Raw genomic sequence first — 16,372 nt, forward strand, 5'->3', positions numbered from 1 at the left:
GGCAAGAGGATGTGAAGGAACAGGCTGAGGGGAGGTGACACGGCAGCCTCCTCCCAGCAGCGGGGCCGGATCGAAAGAAACCCAGCCTCTTGCACCACTCTGGCCCTGGGCTGGCCCAGCCAAAGATCAGAGGAATTCAGAGAGAGAGACAGCCAGAAGGAACAAGTAACTGGACGAGGCAGGCTCTTGGAGAGTGGAGTCAAGTTTTACAGGCATTCCTAACCCATCTCAGAAGAAGTGGCTGTGATCCAGCGTGGCCTGAGCAGCATTGGCCCCAGTGCCTGGAGTCCCCACATTAGTGCCTCCCTTCGGTGGCTCGTGGCTGCTGCCTCCAGGGGCCCCTGATAAGGTCTCACTCCCTCTCCTGCCTGCCTCTTGACATTGAAATAGGGGCTGGAATTCACTGCACCCCATGAATCATGGGACCCAGAATAGGTAAGTCTTGGATGAAACTAAGGAAGGGGCACTGGGATGGAGTCTGGGGGCCACATTCCCAGTGTGGAGGGTGAGGAGGCTGTGGAGCCAAAATGGGTGTACTGGGTGGGCTGGGCTGGGGGACTCGCGGTTCCCCACGCAGAGCCAGCCATAAGGCCAGACCTAGAGAAAGTGTCTGAATGAATGAGTGAATGACGGAAGGGGCAAGAAGGGATGCTGTTTACTCAGCTGGAGGCGGGGAACCCAGCCTACCTTCCCTGATGAGACAGAGACGCTGAGAGGACAATGGAAAGTCGGGCCACTCGAGCCCCTTGCCGAGCCCTGTTCCCTGTCTGAAGCAGGCAGAGATAAAGACAGACAAAGCAGACAAATATACAGATGAAAGTGGAGTCAGAGACAGAGCAAGTCCAGAGATAGGCAGTCAGACAAAGGCCGGGACAGAGGAGAAGACAAAGGCCAACAGGTGTCTGCAGGACTGTGCAGGGACAGGGAAGGAGGTCCGCCCCGGAGAGAAGGCTGCAGAAGAGACAGGGAGAAATGAAGAGAAGCAGACAGAGGCAGACAGGAGAGAGACAGGCAGACCTGCCACGAAGAATCCAAAAGCTCAGCACAGAAGAGAAAGGGATTCAGAGAGAGGCTTGCAGAGCCCAGCCTGCAGCGTGACACGCGCCACGTGGAGAGGGCGGAGGTTCTGGGAACAGAGCGCCCCGCTGAGCATTTCTTGGGCAGAGGAGGGAGGTGGAAGAAACAAAGGGTCTTCAGACAGGGTGCCCTGCGGTGATCACCTCTGGCCTCCTTCCAGCTGTCTGTCCCCTGCTGGCTGTGTTAGCCTCACGCCCATTCAGGCAGGACTGAACCTTCTCCCTGGCTCGTGCAGGCGGCACCGAGGGCTTCGTGGGCAGCCTGACGCGGCTTGGGGACCCTGGCATGGCAGGAAGGGTGGGGTGGATGCTTCCTCTGGGGGCCTTGCTGGAGAGATGACAATGAGGCCCTGGGTTGGTTTGGAGATGGGCCACTGACAGACCAAATTCCCCATCAGCTTTGGCTCGCTGCAGGATGGGAGGGTTGTGACCCTATAGGTTTGGGAAGAAACTAGAGACTTTGGCTGTATTGTGCTTGTCCCCCTCACCCCACTGTTATTCTGACCCCTGCAGGGCTCAGCTCTAGACTATTCTCTAGCCGCCCCGACCTCCCGCACATACAGCAGGAGGCTGATCCCCCGTCTGCCCACTGGTCCACCAGGAGTCACCTCTGGCTTTGCTTCCTGGGCCCCACCCTGAGCTCCTTCTGGTCTGAGGACATCTGAGGGATATGGGAATGCAGGTGGGGCAGGGTATAGAGACTGGAGCCTGGGAAAAGAGCAGGGGCCAGCTTGCATGAGGGAGAGGGGTCAGCTGTCCTAGCCAGGGTCAGACACCAGAGAGAGGAATCAGGGTCAGATCTGGCTCTCAGCCCAGCCCTACCACCAACTCACCATGTGCCCTTCGGCAACAGGCAGAGCTTTCCCTGTCTGTGGGGGAGGAGTCGGAGAAAATGACCTCCCAAGGCCATTCCTTTCGTGATTTCAGAGAAGCCTCTTTCCAACCTCTGCCCCTTTGCTCACAGCTTTTACCTCTACCAGGAAGGTATCTGCCCACCTTTCTTCACCGATTCTGGTGAAATTTGCCATTTGCCAACTCCTCCAAACATCACTCCTCCAGGAAGACTTCCAGACGGATTCCCCAGCTAGAAGTAACCTATCTCACGTATGCTGCTTGACTTCTCTTCTTCAAGGTTCATCTTTTCTTGTTCTTCGTATTGTTTCTGTTGCTCTCCAGCCGTCCTGGGTTCAAAGTGCATCGATCCAGGGCAGAGAGGTAGGGCAAAGGAAAGAACGAGCAGTCCCAGGTTAAAATTTGAGCTCTGCGTCACTGGCTTTATGAGAATGCAGTGATGTACTCTCACCCTTTTTAATAGTTGAGGAAACAGATGCTCCAAGAGGGCAAGTGACTCACCCAAGGTCACCCAGCAAGGGAGCAGCAGAGTGGGGGCCAGCAGAGTGGGGGCAGGTTGTCCTGATGCCAAAGCTCTTTCCTCTCTCTGCCATTACCCTCAGGGCTCCCTCCTCCCTTCCACAGACCCCACACTAGTGAGACTCTACCCACTTGGGCGCTTCTCCACTGGTTCCAGACAAAGCAAACTATTCTCTGGGTGTGAGTGACTGGGGTGGGTGGGGTTGGGGGTGGTTATTTCCTCCCAGGCTAGGCCTTGCCTACTGGGCCTGATCTCAGGCAGCTGTGAACCAGACGGCAGGCTTGCCTAAACCCTACAGTCAGGGGCTAGGTATTCAAAGCCCCCTCTGCTTTTGTCCCTTTCTGGGACTCACTTTCTCTGTGTGACAGATGGAGGGGGTTGGCTGAGGTGGTCATTTGGTCTCTTCCTGTACTGAGAAGCTCAATCTTCTGTCTCTGGAACGAGAAGTGCAGCAAAGGCCTCTCTGCAGGGGATGGGTCAGATCCCCCCATCGGTGATAAGGGGACTTGGCTGTCTCCAGGGTACCAGCCCCAACTTCAGCTGCACCCTGGATGCCGGGAAAAAGAAAGAAGTAAACTTGGTCCCTGCCATCCCTCATGGGCTGCAGCCCAGAGCCCTAAGTGCTAATGTTTGAAATGATGGAGAACAGTGCCTCCCTCCCCAGACTGGGAGCTTCCTGGAGGTGGGGTCAGATTTGAGCCATTCTTGGGGCCCCAGATTTCAGCACAGGCTTGGCAGACGCGAGGATCTGGGAAAGTCTCAGTGTCTAAGCTGTCCTCCCTCCACTCCCTGTCTCCCCCCCATGACATTCCTTCCTTCCCTCCAACCTGTTTTGAAAGCCTACTCTAGTTGAGGACTGGAGACTCAGGATATGGAGTGAGGTTGGGTATAATAGGGCCCTTGCGGGGTAAATATAAGCACATGGAGAGATGAGCTGGGACTCATGGTCAGGGGAGGGGGGTGGGCAGCGTGGCCAAAGCCAATGGCCACCTCTCTCTGAGCCTCAGGCTCCATGTTTTAGGCTGAAGGAGACTGACCTGAATTCCCTATGTGCTCAGGGCTCACCCTCCCCCCAGGCCCTCATTGTTTTTAAGGTCATCTTTCTAGATGGGATAGCCGGGGCTGGAACTGGGAACAGAAAGTCCCAGCACAGGGTGCCTGACCCAGCTTGGAAACCACCAGAAAGTGCTAGGCCTCCTCCCCCACCCTGCATGATCTTCCTCAAGAAGCAACAGCTGGGAGGCCGGCAAGAGCTGGACCTCAAGTATGCTATTGTCATCCCAGCAGACCACCCGAAGCCCTGCAGGGAGGAATTTCCCAATGATGACAGCCAAGCCCTTCGTGCCTCCGACTCTTTCCCCCTCCAGAAGCTCGATAACCCCCTCCAGAAGCTCACTAGGGCCACACTGGGAACTGGAGCACTCAGGGCCCCCAGCCCACCCCCACCCCAACCTGAGCCCCTCCTCCCACATTCCCATGCTCCAGCCCCTGTCTTCTCCCTCCCTAAGCTTAGCTTGGTTTAACAATCATGTTTTTAAGCTGGGCCAGGCCTTGAAAGATGAGAAGTGGTTTGCTGGGGAGAAAGGACACTCCAGGCTGAGGGTACAGCATGTGCAAAGGCAGAGGGGTGAAAAGAATAGGATGAATTTGGGGAATGGCAAGCATCTATGGGGCCAGAGAATACTGTTCGCTAGGGTATGAGACAGGAGCGGTTCCCAAAAAAGCGGTTGACCTTTTGAGGCTGAGATGTCTGTTCTCACATGGTATAGATGGGGTGGGAAGGGAGGAGGGGCCAACTATTGTTGAGGACAACAGTGTACCCGGCATGGCATTTTCCTGCAATCCTACAAACACTCCATGAAACCGGCACTCTTCTCTCGCTTCCAGAGAAGGAAACTGAAACTGACATTGGCCAACTAAGCTGCCCAAGGTCACACAGCTCCGATGTGGCAAAGCAAATATTTGAATCCAAAGTCTTCTGACCTAGAGGGTTTCAGCAGGGACATGGTGCATCAGGACATAGGATGGGGAAGGTGCTGCCCTGGGGAGCTCACTGCTTCATCAGGGGGACTTGAATAGTGCAGGAGACTGACCAGCACTGCAGCCCAGAGGAAGGTCTGAGGGAACCTGCCCAGGAGGGGGTTTTACGGAAGATGAGACAGCAGGCATGGGCCACAGGCGCTAGGTAGGAGGGACTAGCAAACTGAGGGCACACAGAGCAATCTAGGAGGTAAGAAGGGCTCAAGGAAGGAGTTGGCCTCACTGGCTTCCTTCTACTCCAATACCTCCGGAGAAGTATCTGTCACTGTTATGAGGGACGGATTGCCCAATATCTGCTGCTGGGAAAATTTCCCTTCCCAGGCTCGGGGCTATGGGTGTGTCAGTGCTGGAAGCTGGTAGGTTTTCCAAAAACATCTTAGCGCCTTTGTAACACTGTCCCCTCCCCCTATGTGGCATCTGAACACAGTTCCAGGGTAGGTTCTTCTTTTTGCTCTGTTCTTCAGATGCAGCATATGGCGGAGGCGTCTCACTCTCGCCGGGCAGGTTGCCCACTTGTGGCTTCTGTTACCTTCTTTCCGCTCTTGTCTCCAGACAGCCAGAGATCTGACTCCAGCCCGTATCCTCTCATGGGCTCTCCTAGAGCCCACAGCCTCCTAAACATCTCTCCCTTGGTGCACCACCCCCCCGCCCCACCACCCCAAACTCACCATGGCCAAGGCTGAACTCACCACCGCTTTTCAATCCCGGCCCTCAATGATGGCAGGCCCAGATGCAGAGCTGCGCCTCCCCGCTCCACCCCTGTCCCCAGGACTCCTCGGCCTCCTGCACTCCCCACAGCTGATCTTCCACCAAGTCCTGCCCATCCTACCTCCCCACTGTGGTACCTCAACTCATTACTCTCCTAGCCACTACCTAGCCCAGGCCCCATGGTCACTCGCCGCTCTGGACCCCACTCCTGCCTTCTCCCTGGTCCCTGCCCATCGCCTGACTCTTCCACTCTCCCCTCACAGGCACGGAGGTCTTCCCAGGTAGCCAAATCAGACCTCATCCCTGGGCTCAGAACAAAGCCCAGCCCTTCAACCTGGCATTCGGGCTCATCATAGCCCGGCTCCTCCAACCGCTGCAGGCCCAGCCCCCCACCGTACCCCCACCTTGGCCCCAGTGCTCCCCCCTTGCCAGACCATTTGTTCCCTGAGCATTCTTTGTACTCTGATATTTCTGCCCTTTTCTCTGATGTTTCTTCCTTTAAGAAGCCTTCCAGAACCTTGCAATCTAGGCTAGGGCCTCTGCTGTGTTTTTGTAGTCTTGAAATTCCTTGTTACCTCAGTGAGCTCATGTCACTGGGATTCTGTATTAGATGTCTGCTTCCCCACCTACCCCCCCGCCCCACCAGACACTGGGAGCTCCCTGAGGGCAAGGACTGGGGCTGCTGGCCTCCGAGTCTCCAGCAGCCTGCCTCGGAGAGCTGTCAGGGTGTGTGGAATGAATCTTCATTGTTACTTCTAGAACCAGCAGAGACCAGTTCTTCCCGTGTGGAGACGCTGGGCAAGTCATGGTCCTCTCTGGCCCTGTTTATTCGCCCCTCAAAGGCTCAACCCAGCCCTGGCTTCCTGTCCAGGGGACTCCCCAGCCCAGTGTTGCTGTGGAGTCACAGGCAGATGAAGAGGGTCCCTGAAAACACACCAGGCAGGCACCCCCCTATCCCCACAAAGAGATTCCAACAGGGCAAATTGAATCTTGGGCCAGCTGAGTATTGCCAGCTGCCAGAATGTGGGCCCAGGATTGCCAGATCTGCTAATCTTCCAGGAAAAAGCAAAACATCTGGAGTTTTATGTGAAATTTCCTGTTTTTAAATGCTGGCCACTAACTTAAAAACACTCAGAAAGCAAGCATTGTGCAAGCCCCCCAAAACACCTAGAAGCCAGATGTGCCGCCAGGCAGGACTGCCATGCGCTGCCCAACTCCAGAGGGCACCGTTCCGTGTGTGGTGCACAGCCCATTCAAGTGCACACGGGGCCTTGGGCCCGGGCCTCTGTTACAACCTCTATCTCTGCTAGTTCTTTTGATGGTCTTGGCAAAGGGTGTGGGGAGAGGCCTTTCGTTCTCTTGTACAGGGAAGATGTTAGAAAAAAGAAGGACCTTGGAATGCCGCTGGTGGGATGGGGTGGGGGTGGGGAGAGGACAAGAAATGGCAGAGAGAGGCGTCCAGAGGGGTCTGTGTTGCTTCGGGGATAAGGGGGATGGGAGTGAGTGGTGCCGGGGCTGAGGCTCTCACAGGAAGGAAAACTGTTTTTTCTGGGCCCTGGTGGCCAGACCTGGAAATAGATTGCCTGGTGAGTTTGGAGCAAAGGCTGCCGAAACTGCTACTTGCAGGATAGCCTCCTGTTGACAAAGGACATAATACTGTGGGACCCTCACACAGGCTTGAGAGGCAAGGCTTAGTATTCCTATCGCACAGAGGCTCAGAGACATCTAGTTGCTGGCCCAAGGCCATACGGGGTCTAAGTGATCTTTGATTTTGCTCTCTGCTGGAGACAGGCTGGAATGTTCTGGAGAAAATGTGCCATTGCCTTGCCCTTCCTTGGTCCCCAGGATGTGAGAACCCTCACAGGCTCTCTTAGCATTTCCCAGCAGGTCCCTCCTGAAAGTTCAAATCTGGGCCTTAGTTATGAGTCCTGAACTCCCACCATACTCAGGTCCCCTGGAGTATGGGACTCAGGGCCCCACATGTCCTTCTTGTCCCCTCGTTTCTCTCTCTCCAGCCTTGCCCTGACAGCACTCTCTGAGGCCATTACCAGTGAATGACTGACACTCTATAAAGAATCAGCTGGTAGAATGGCAGACTCTCCCCATAAAACTACCTTAGACAAAGCACAGAAGGGAAGCCAGGTTGGAATAAGAAATGGCGGCATGGGGATTATGTTTCATTTGTTCTAAGGCCATCTTTGCAGCCAACCTTCTTGTGGTTGCTACTGGGGGCCCAGGAGTCAGGCAGATCTGGGTTCCGGTCCAGGCTTTGCCATTTACCAGCCCCAGGACCCTGGGTAAGTTGCTTCCCCTCTCTGTGCCTCAGTTTCCTCCTCTGCATCATGGAATCACAGCAGCTATCTCTAAGGGGTGCTAGGAGGATTGGTGAGTGAGCTCAGCCCAGCCCAGCCCAGCATACAGTGTTGCTTGGTCTGTGGTAGCCCCTCAGACAAGCCCCTAGGACAAGCTCCTCCAAGACCCTTCCTGTAGAGGATTAGGGTGAGCCAGAGAGCTGGGTCCCCCAGCCTCCCACCTTCTCAGCCCTCTGGGGTTGAACTTTCTCTGGATTCTCAAGTTCCAGATGTGGCAATGTGGCAAAGCAAGTATGGAAGCCAGCGTGGAGTTTATGGCAGGACAGACAGCTGACAGAAAGGCTGGCTGCCTGACAGGTGGTAAAACTACATTTACTGCACACCTGCTACACGTGTTTGTTCTGGTTCCCCACACGGTCCCGATAGAACCTGTTGGTAAGACAAATGCTGTTGTTTACTGTGAGGAGGGATAGGACAACTTCTCAGAGCTTTGGCAGTGATTCAGAGTGGGAGGTAAGGTCAATATTTGCTCAGAATTGAAAGTTTGTTTTAAGGTTGGTCCTTCGGTGTGGGGAGGGAGGGGGGGGGAGGCTTGACTGGGATTGCGTAAGAATCATGATACAACAGTTTGTTGGTGGAAATAACAAGGTGAGGATTTTGTGGGGGAGAGAGTCAAAGAGTCGGAGACATACACTCTGTGGTTGGTTTCCCTTGAAGAGTCGAGGGGTCTTTCAGAAAGTTCCTGTAATGAACAATGAAACCATTTGTTTGAACTGGTCGGTCTGGGAAGCTTAAGAAGAAAAAATGCAAATGAAGACAGTGGAATTTTAAGGCCAAGTTCATATAGACTGTAAGGTGTGGTTTCAGGCTTTTAGTGTCAAGGCTGAATGTGGGGTGGAAGGATCTGGTTCTCAGTGGGCTCTTTGTGTCCTGGGATGTGGGGATTACAGTCCCTGCTTTGCAGCAAAGGGGCCACTGGTCTCAGGCCACACAGCAGGATTGCAGCCGCTGGGGACCCAAACCTGGGCAATGCCTCTGAAGCTAGTGAGTGTGCATGGAGGGAAGGAGTCCCAGGTCCTCCTTGTGCTAAGCTGGGGCTTGGATGAGAGGGAGAGATAATCTAGGGAGGGAAGGATGGTGCTGTCAGAAGGAGGCGCTAACTTGGAAGGGCCAGCTGCACGTGGAAGGGAGTGGGTTCCGTTGGGCCCTGTGGCCTGGGAGGCGCTTGAAGGTTATCAGGAGAGGGGAGGGACATCCTCAGTGGGGCCTACTGTGTCTCAGGCCTGGGCAGGGGCTGGATGCCTCACCTCCTTGAGGTAGATGCTGTCTCCTCATCTGGAGGGTGAGGCAACAGCTCAGAAAGGTGAAAGGGCATGTCCAGGCTCGCTGGGCTACCGGTGACAGAGCTGGGGTTCAGACCCAGGTCTGAGGACTTTGAAACGCACGCTCAGCCCCGCTCCTGCCTCTGGGATTGTCTGTTTGCAGCTGGGAGGTGGCTGGAGGAGGTAGGACTTTGAGCCTTTCCAGCAAAGAACAGGCAGAGAAATCTAGGCTTCCCTGGCGGGCTGCTCTCTGAAACCTTGGTCCTCATCACCGTGGATTCAGCTGGTGTGAAGCATGCTGATATCTGCCCATGGAGGGGGTCTCTACAGGCAGAGTCTCTGCCCTACAGATGTCTGTAGTCTCTGAGTGAACTGAAGGTTTCTGGCTGAAAGACGTTCAGGATGACTGACTAGCTAGCTAGCTCAGCTTGCCTGAACAGACAAGTCTCCTGAGAGACAGCCAGACCAATGACTAACCAGCTGATGGACATGAGTGGGCCTGTGTGAAGAGCCAGCCATGTCACCAACTGATAGGCACCCAGACCCCTTGCCTGCCTGCTCTGGGGATGTGGGCTTCAGCCCTGGGAACCACCTGGCCTACCTGGAGCCCCAAAACCTGGTTGCCCACCTGGGAGAGAAACAAATTGGGATTTTTTTCCTGGGGCCAGGTTCCCTATCTCTCCCCTCATTCCTACAGGCCACCCAGGCCCAGCCCAGGTTCACCCCCACAGTGGCCCCCTCTCTTGTCAGGGGTAACCCCTGACAAAATCTTCACAGGATGGGAAGACCACATGAAGAGGATGTACTTTCCTGGACTCAGGACCCTCCTTCCTAAGGGAGCTTTGTCCTTACTTAGAGAGTCAGACTATTTGTTGCCAGCCTACTCAGAGGCCTTAGCCCACAGGAAGAGCTTGAAGAGGCCTGGTTACCTGCCTGACCAGCCCCATTCAGTGACCAACTGACCACCCAATGCACTGAGTACTCCCAGAGGCCATGGCTTCCCTCCTTCATCCAGAGGCTCAGGCTAAGGACTAGCCCATGGGAAGGTAGAAGATTCTTTAAGTTGGTCCACTGATCTTCTGTCCCCCTCCCTTCTCCATATCCTGGACTTCTTTCAGAGCCGGGCCTTCTGGTCAGTGACTTCTGCCCTCCCAGACTCCGCTCCAACCTCATCACCTGCTTGGCCTGTCCCTTTGGTGGGTGTTCACTGCCAGTCAGGGCCACGCCAGAGAAGAGCACTGTGCTTCTTCCCCTCATCAAACCTGCGCAAGGAGCTTGGAGTGATGTTGAGGTTAACACTTGGGCTTGAGTCCCTGCACCAACGTTAACCAGCAGAGCTAGTTACCTCAGAGCTTCAGTGTGTTCATCAGATGCATACAGATAATGAAAGCACCAAGGCCCAGAGCTATGGGGAGACTTTGGGAGCATGGAGAGCATGTGTGTGAAGGCTTAGCTGCATTAGAGCATGTAACCCAGCTTCTGTCCTATAGGAAGTGACCAGTCTATGCTGGTGAGTGAAACCAGCGCATGGAAACGGTCCCATCAGTCTCCTCTGCGGGAGTCCACTCGGGAACCCCCTCACCTCCATGTCTCCTTCTAAGTGACCTCCGCAGAGCCTGTCCCTTCGCTAGGCCAACCCTTTATCTCCTCCCTGACAGGTGTCACTTTGGTTTCAATATCTCCTTGTTTCCCCTGAATCCTCATGCCCCCCAAAGGCACTCCTCCCTAGCCACACACGCTTCCATTTCTTCAAGTTCCTTAAGCTATTTGAATAGACATCTCTCCAAAGAAAATACTCAAATGGCCAATAAGTACATGAAAAGATGCTCGACATCGTTACTCATTAGGGAAATGTTAATCAAAACCGCATGCGATATCACTTCATACCCACCAGGGTGGCCATAATCAAAAAGACACAATAATAAGTATTACAAGGATGTGGAGATATTAGAAGCATCATACCCTGGTGGCGGGAGGATAAAATGGCGCAGCCACTTTGGAAAACAGTTTGGCAGTTTCTTAAAAAGTTGAACAGTTGCCACGTGACCCAGGAATTCCACTCCTGGCTATATACCCAAGAGAACTGAGAACATACGTCGACACAAAAATGTGTACAACATATGAATGTTCACAGTACCTGAAACCTAAACAAAATGTGATGTATGTCCATACAATGGGATATTCTCCAGCCATGAAAAGGAATGACGTACTGATGCCCGGGATAACGTTATTCTCTGTGAAAGCAGCGAGGCAAAAAATTACATATTGTACTATTTCGTTTATATGAATTTGTATGAAATATCCAGAACAGGCAAACCCAGAGAGCCAGAAAATAGATTTGTGGTTGCCAGGAGCTGGGGAGGGGGAGCACTGCTAACCTGTATGGGGTTCCTTACTGGGATGGTGAAAATGTTCTGGAATGAGTGGCGATGATGTGTGTCCTTTTTCATATACCCAAACCTACTTAATTGTGTGCTTTAAAAGGGTGGGGTTTATGGCATATGAATTATACCTCAGTTTAAAAAAATTCCTCAGGCTCCCAGGTACCTTGTATGAGGAGCGCAGACCCTTCGCCTCTGTGGGCCCTCCCTGAGTTTGCCTTCGGGGTCTGGAGGTGGAGAGTCCCCATGTCCCTGCCTGGGTCAAGGGTGTCCTTGCATCCGTTTCCAGGCTCCAGAAGGAGCTTGTTGAATGAGGGGAAACTCCTATCAGGTTAAGAAACATATGAAACAATGGAGGAGGCTTCCACGGGAAGCGGGGCCCCAGGAGGGGAGGAAGGCCAAGGGGTTTGGTTTCCATTTGAGTGGAAGGGTGGAGTCTCCTGAAGCCGGACTTCCGAGCTCCGCACTGAAATGAAATGTCAGGAGACCCTAGGAGACGCCCCTGAATAGGGTTCAGCTTTGCTCTCACTGCAGTGAGTGGGATACAGGCATGGTTACCATGGTTACCATGGAGCAACCCAGACATGCCTAATGGGGCCAAGGATCCAGGTTCTAACCACAGCTCTGCCTCCTGAGTCATCGCCACACTTGGGGAATTCAGTTTGTCCAGGGTGAAGGAGGTGGTTAAGTGGGATGACCTCTGAGGGCCCTCTTTGCACCGACCAGCAACATGGTTTGGTGCATGAGTTGGAGATGGGGTTAGGTAACTCTAGGATTACACTCGGGGTGATGCCCTGTGGGGGCATTGGTATCTGTTCTGAACTACCCCCAGGAAAAACCTTTATGCCCTGACTATGGACCAAGCCTTGACCCTGCACTTGACCCTAAATCTGTGATCCTACCCTGAGCCAGACAGACCCACAGCCAGACTCAGCCTCCAGGAGCACCAGATGTCTCGCAGCTACAGGCCCGAGCGGGGCTAAGGCTGCATGTCCTTCCTGTCGGAGTCCATGCTTGAAGGGTATGGAGTGTGGCCGGCAGCTTCTCCCTAGAAGGAAGGTTTATGCTGGGAGTGGTATGAAGGTGTGAGACAGGAGGTCCCAGCTGGGATCCGGCTAGCGTGGGTGCATGGACCACGTACCCTCTTAGGAAGGGCCCTCCCATCACTGGGCCTCAGGAAGGCTGGGGGTGTTCAGCTTGCCACCAACCCCTGGAACACCCTGGGTGACCTGGGGCAGGACCATTCTCTGGGATTCCATTGCCACTCTCACCTCCTGGATGTCTGTCCCACAGGGCCAGTGGGTGAGGAGCCCCAGATACCAGGCAAGGACACCAAGGCCATGATGAACGCAGAGGATACACCTGGAGGCAAAGCCAGCCCAGACTCTCAGGACTCGAGGCGAAGCATGTTCTATAGCATCAAGGTATCACTCAGGGCCTGCCGGGAACGGGGCCGTCTGAGCCTGGCCGAGAAGGCGGTGTAACTCCAGGCAAGCTGCTGCCTTCCTCCGAGCTTCAGTTTCCTCATCTGTAGAATGGGTGGCCGTGAGAATCAAAGGGATAATCTACTAAACCATTTAGCTTGGTTTGGGGCACATGTTCCCTCCTTCCAGAAAAGAAAGGGGGCTCTGTGGGCAGTGGGGGATCAGGCTCCTTGCCTCCCATTTCCCTAGAGGGAAAGAAAAGGACTCCAGGGATCCCAAATCGGTAGGAATGTTGGGGAGCTCTGGCTCCTCCAGGGGCAACCCTAAACATCCAGGCATCCCCTGGGTGCCAGGGCCTGTTTGGTCCTCACGGTAGCCCTGAGGGGTAGGGACGCAGTCCTTGTTATATACAAGAGGAAACCAAGACTCAGAAGAACAGTGAATATTTTTAAGCTCTGGCATAAACACCCTTCTTTGAAGTTAATTTTTCTTCTCCTGGGAATTCTGCCAGTTCATCAGGAGGGAGGCCCGGATGTTTGGGGCGGGCAGCTTGAGGATTCGGTGTGTGCAGGTGGTCTCCCAAGGGAGCTCTAGGGGAGGAGTGGGTGGGCTGGGGTGGAGAAGGATCTGGGAGAGCTTCCTGGAGAAAGGGGCAGGGTGGTGGAACAGGGAGGAAGGTGCAGCCCAGCCCAGGAGAGCTCTGAGGGTCAGAGTGACGCCCGTCATTCTTGGCCCCAGAAAGACCTTACTCTCAGTCCTGTGGGTCTCAGGTAGCACCAACATCCCCTGAATGTACCCAGGACAGTTTGTGTAGTTTTTAGACCCGTGTGAGAAACCATGGGCTATTTCAGTAACTCTCTCTCTTTCTCTCTCCCCCTCCCCTTATTCTTGACTCTCTCTCTCTCTCTCTCTCTCTCTCTCTCTCTCTCCCCTGTGTGTCTGTCTCCTCTGACTGTTTCCCCGTCTCTATTCCTTGCTCCTCCCTTTCCCCAACTCCGTCTCTGTCTCCCAACCGCCACCCTCTCTAACGGAATCCCCACCTGTCTCCCTGCCCCGCCCCGGCCGGCCGACCCCCGCCTGGGCCCCCCTGGCAGTTCTTCGTCCTGTGTCACAGCCTGCTGCAGCTGGCACAGCTCATGATCTCCGGCTACCTCAAGAGCTCCATCTCCACAGTGGAGAAGCGCTTTGGCCTCTCCAGTCAGACCTCAGGGCTGCTGGCTGCCTTCAACGAGGTACTGGCCCTGGCGCAGCCGCGGGGGTGGGAGTTGAGGAGCCTCTCACCCCCATCTCCTCACCCCCCTCTCTCACTAACCTGACCTAAACCCTTCCCGGCCCGGTGCCCAGAGGCCACCCCGCCACAGCTTCCTCCCCAAATCTCCTTAGCCAGCTCCTTCTTCGTGTCCTGGTAGAGAAACTGACCTCTGCCCCCTTGTGAGGACAGAGGACAGCACGGGCAGTCCTGCCCTCGGGGCCACTCTGATGGTTGGGGTGTGGGGTATTGTAGAGCTGGTCAGATTTCCCATACCCACCCACTTTCCCTTGGGTTCCTTTACGTGCCTATTGCCTGTCCCAGGGAGGAGTCAGAGGAAGTCACTTCAATAGTAGTGAGATAGACTTAAAAGAGATCAAAGGCAGAACTTTGGGTGCAGTGGGTGGTGGCGGGAGGGAGCGATAGCATGGCATGGATGTTTTCTCAAGAGTTGCCCAGAGATCCCTAAGTCTGGAGCCCACAGCCAAGTGGGGAGAAGTGGACAAGCTGCTTTGGGGGGATTTAGAGATCAGGGTCCAGCTGTGCCCCAGTACCGCCCCCCCACCAGATGTTTTCCACCTCAGAGAAGGCCACTGTCTGGAGAACTCTTTCTTCCCTCCCCACAGCAGATTTCTAGGCAATTCTCTCCCCCTGGCCTGCCAACGACACAGCACCCCCAGATAGTCCTCAGACCCCACCTCCAGATCTCAGAGGTGGGAAGGAAACGTCATTACCTAGCTCTGGAACCTTGGGGAAGTCACTCCCCACCTCTGGGCCCCAGTGTCCCACCTATAAAATGCAGAGTGGCTATTCTTCTCGGGGTTGGTCCTCCTACCAGCCCTCTTGTGAATACTGCCCCCCTCCAGCAGCAAGGAGCCTGGGGCTCGGGGTGAGCACAGCAGCCCAGAAGCAGTGGGGTGGGCAGCCTGCCCCTTCCCTGCGAACTCTCTAGTCCCCTCCAGTGCCCACATCCTCAGTGTTTTATTCTAAGGCTTAAAATTCCAAACCTTAGTCCTCTGGCTTTAGATTTTATTTGTTTGTCTCAATCATGATGTCCCAGAAACTTAAAAACACTTCCCTTAACTCCTCCGTGTTCTAACATGGGGTCCAACCTGTTTCCCAGAATGAAATTGAACTGCTAGCCTTGTCCACACTGCCCTCATTTCTCTCCCCTAATGGGGGCCGTGGGGCCCCTCCTAGGAGGACCCAGATTCTGCATTAAGAGGGGCCCAGATGATTCTCATTCTGTCAGCTAGTCCTTTCGACTGAGGGGAGCACCAGACTGGTGATAGAAACAGGGGTGGTTCTGGTCTCTGGTGGCTCTGCTGCACTTGAATGGGTCCCCTCATCCCTTGGCAGGTGGGGAACACAGCCCTGATTGTGTTTGTGAGCTACTTTGGCAGCCGGGTACACCGGCCCCGACTCATCGGCTACGGGGCTGTCCTTGTGGCCCTGGCAGGCCTGCTCATGAGTCTCCCACACTTCATCTCGGAGCCATACCGCTACGACCATATTAGCTCCGGTAAGAGAAGGAGGGCTGGGCTGGAGACGCAACGCCGGGAGCCGCCTTCCCATGCACCGGGCTCCATTCCCGGGCCCATGGGTCAGGATGGGCCCAGCTCCCCAGGGCACTTGCTGGTCCTCCCCGCTCCCTCGGTCCCAGCCTGGGTGGGTCCTCCTGGCAGTCCTGGGGAGTGGGGGAGTGGGGTGGTTCTGGGGCAGAGGGGTGTAACCCTCTGGGCCCCCCTTGGTGAGGGCCTGCTTGTGTGTCACTGGGTTTTTAAGGTGGGGCGAATTCACAACACAGCCTACTTTAGGGCCTGGCATACAGTGGGTCCTCAGGAAATGTTTGTGGGATAATAATAGTATCACGTACCACTTCTGGTATACCAGATGCTCTTCTAAGTACTCTGTGTGTATTAGTGCGTTTAACCATCTCAAGAAGCCACGACATTAATGAAAGAATGAATGAGTGCATGAACAAATTAAAAAATGAAAGCATTTTATTTATTTTTTTAAAAAGATTTTATTTATTTATTTGACAGAGACACAACGAGAGAGGGAACACAAGCAGGGGGGAGAGGGAGAGGGAGAAGCAGGTCTCCTGCGGAGCAGGGAGCCTGATGCAGGGTTCGATCCCAGGACCCTGAGACCCTACCCAAGCCGAAGGCAGATGCTTAACGACTGAGCTACCCAGGCGCCCCCCAAAAATGAAAGAATTTTAGGCAGTAATAGTGAAGCCCAGTGAGATTTTGTTGAGGGCCTACTCAGGTAGGTGCCTGTCCCTTGGAGAATAACCCAAGAAGCCTGAGCTTCATTCCTTCAATATTCCATCCACTGATCCATCCACCCATCCAGCTACCCGCCCATCACCCATCTATCTACTCTTCCATCCATCCATCTCCCCACCCATCTATCCACTCTTCCATCTATCCATCATCCATCCATCCATCCATCCATCCATCCATCCATCCATCCAGTGGTCCAC

General features: G+C 54.5%; 1 protein-coding gene across 5 annotated transcripts in view; it reads left to right on the forward strand.

The window, feature by feature from the left end:
- The first annotated feature begins 92 nt into the window (after window positions 1-92).
- SLCO2B1 (solute carrier organic anion transporter family member 2B1) overlaps window positions 93-16,372 on the forward strand; it is a 46,083-nt gene continuing 29,803 nt past the window's right edge. For 2 of the 5 annotated variants that reach the window (XM_034995581.1, XM_034995583.1), the window contains exons 1-4: window positions 93-435; window positions 12,505-12,635; window positions 13,730-13,867; window positions 15,244-15,406. In XM_034995581.1, coding sequence (XP_034851472.1) covers window positions 420-435; window positions 12,505-12,635; window positions 13,730-13,867; window positions 15,244-15,406 — 448 coding nt within the window. In that variant the 5' untranslated portion in view covers window positions 93-419. Of the gene's footprint in view, window positions 436-2,069; window positions 2,209-12,504; window positions 12,636-13,729; window positions 13,868-15,243; window positions 15,407-16,372 lie in introns of those variants that run through there. The other 3 variants (XM_034995582.1, XM_034995584.1, XM_034995586.1) reach the window with 3 other exon arrangements.

The sequence above is a fragment of the Mirounga leonina genome, unplaced genomic scaffold (assembly GCF_011800145.1).
Source record: "Mirounga leonina isolate KUSES-001 unplaced genomic scaffold, KU_Mleo_1.0 Mir_92, whole genome shotgun sequence".
Classification (NCBI taxonomy): domain Eukaryota; kingdom Metazoa; phylum Chordata; class Mammalia; order Carnivora; family Phocidae; genus Mirounga; species Mirounga leonina.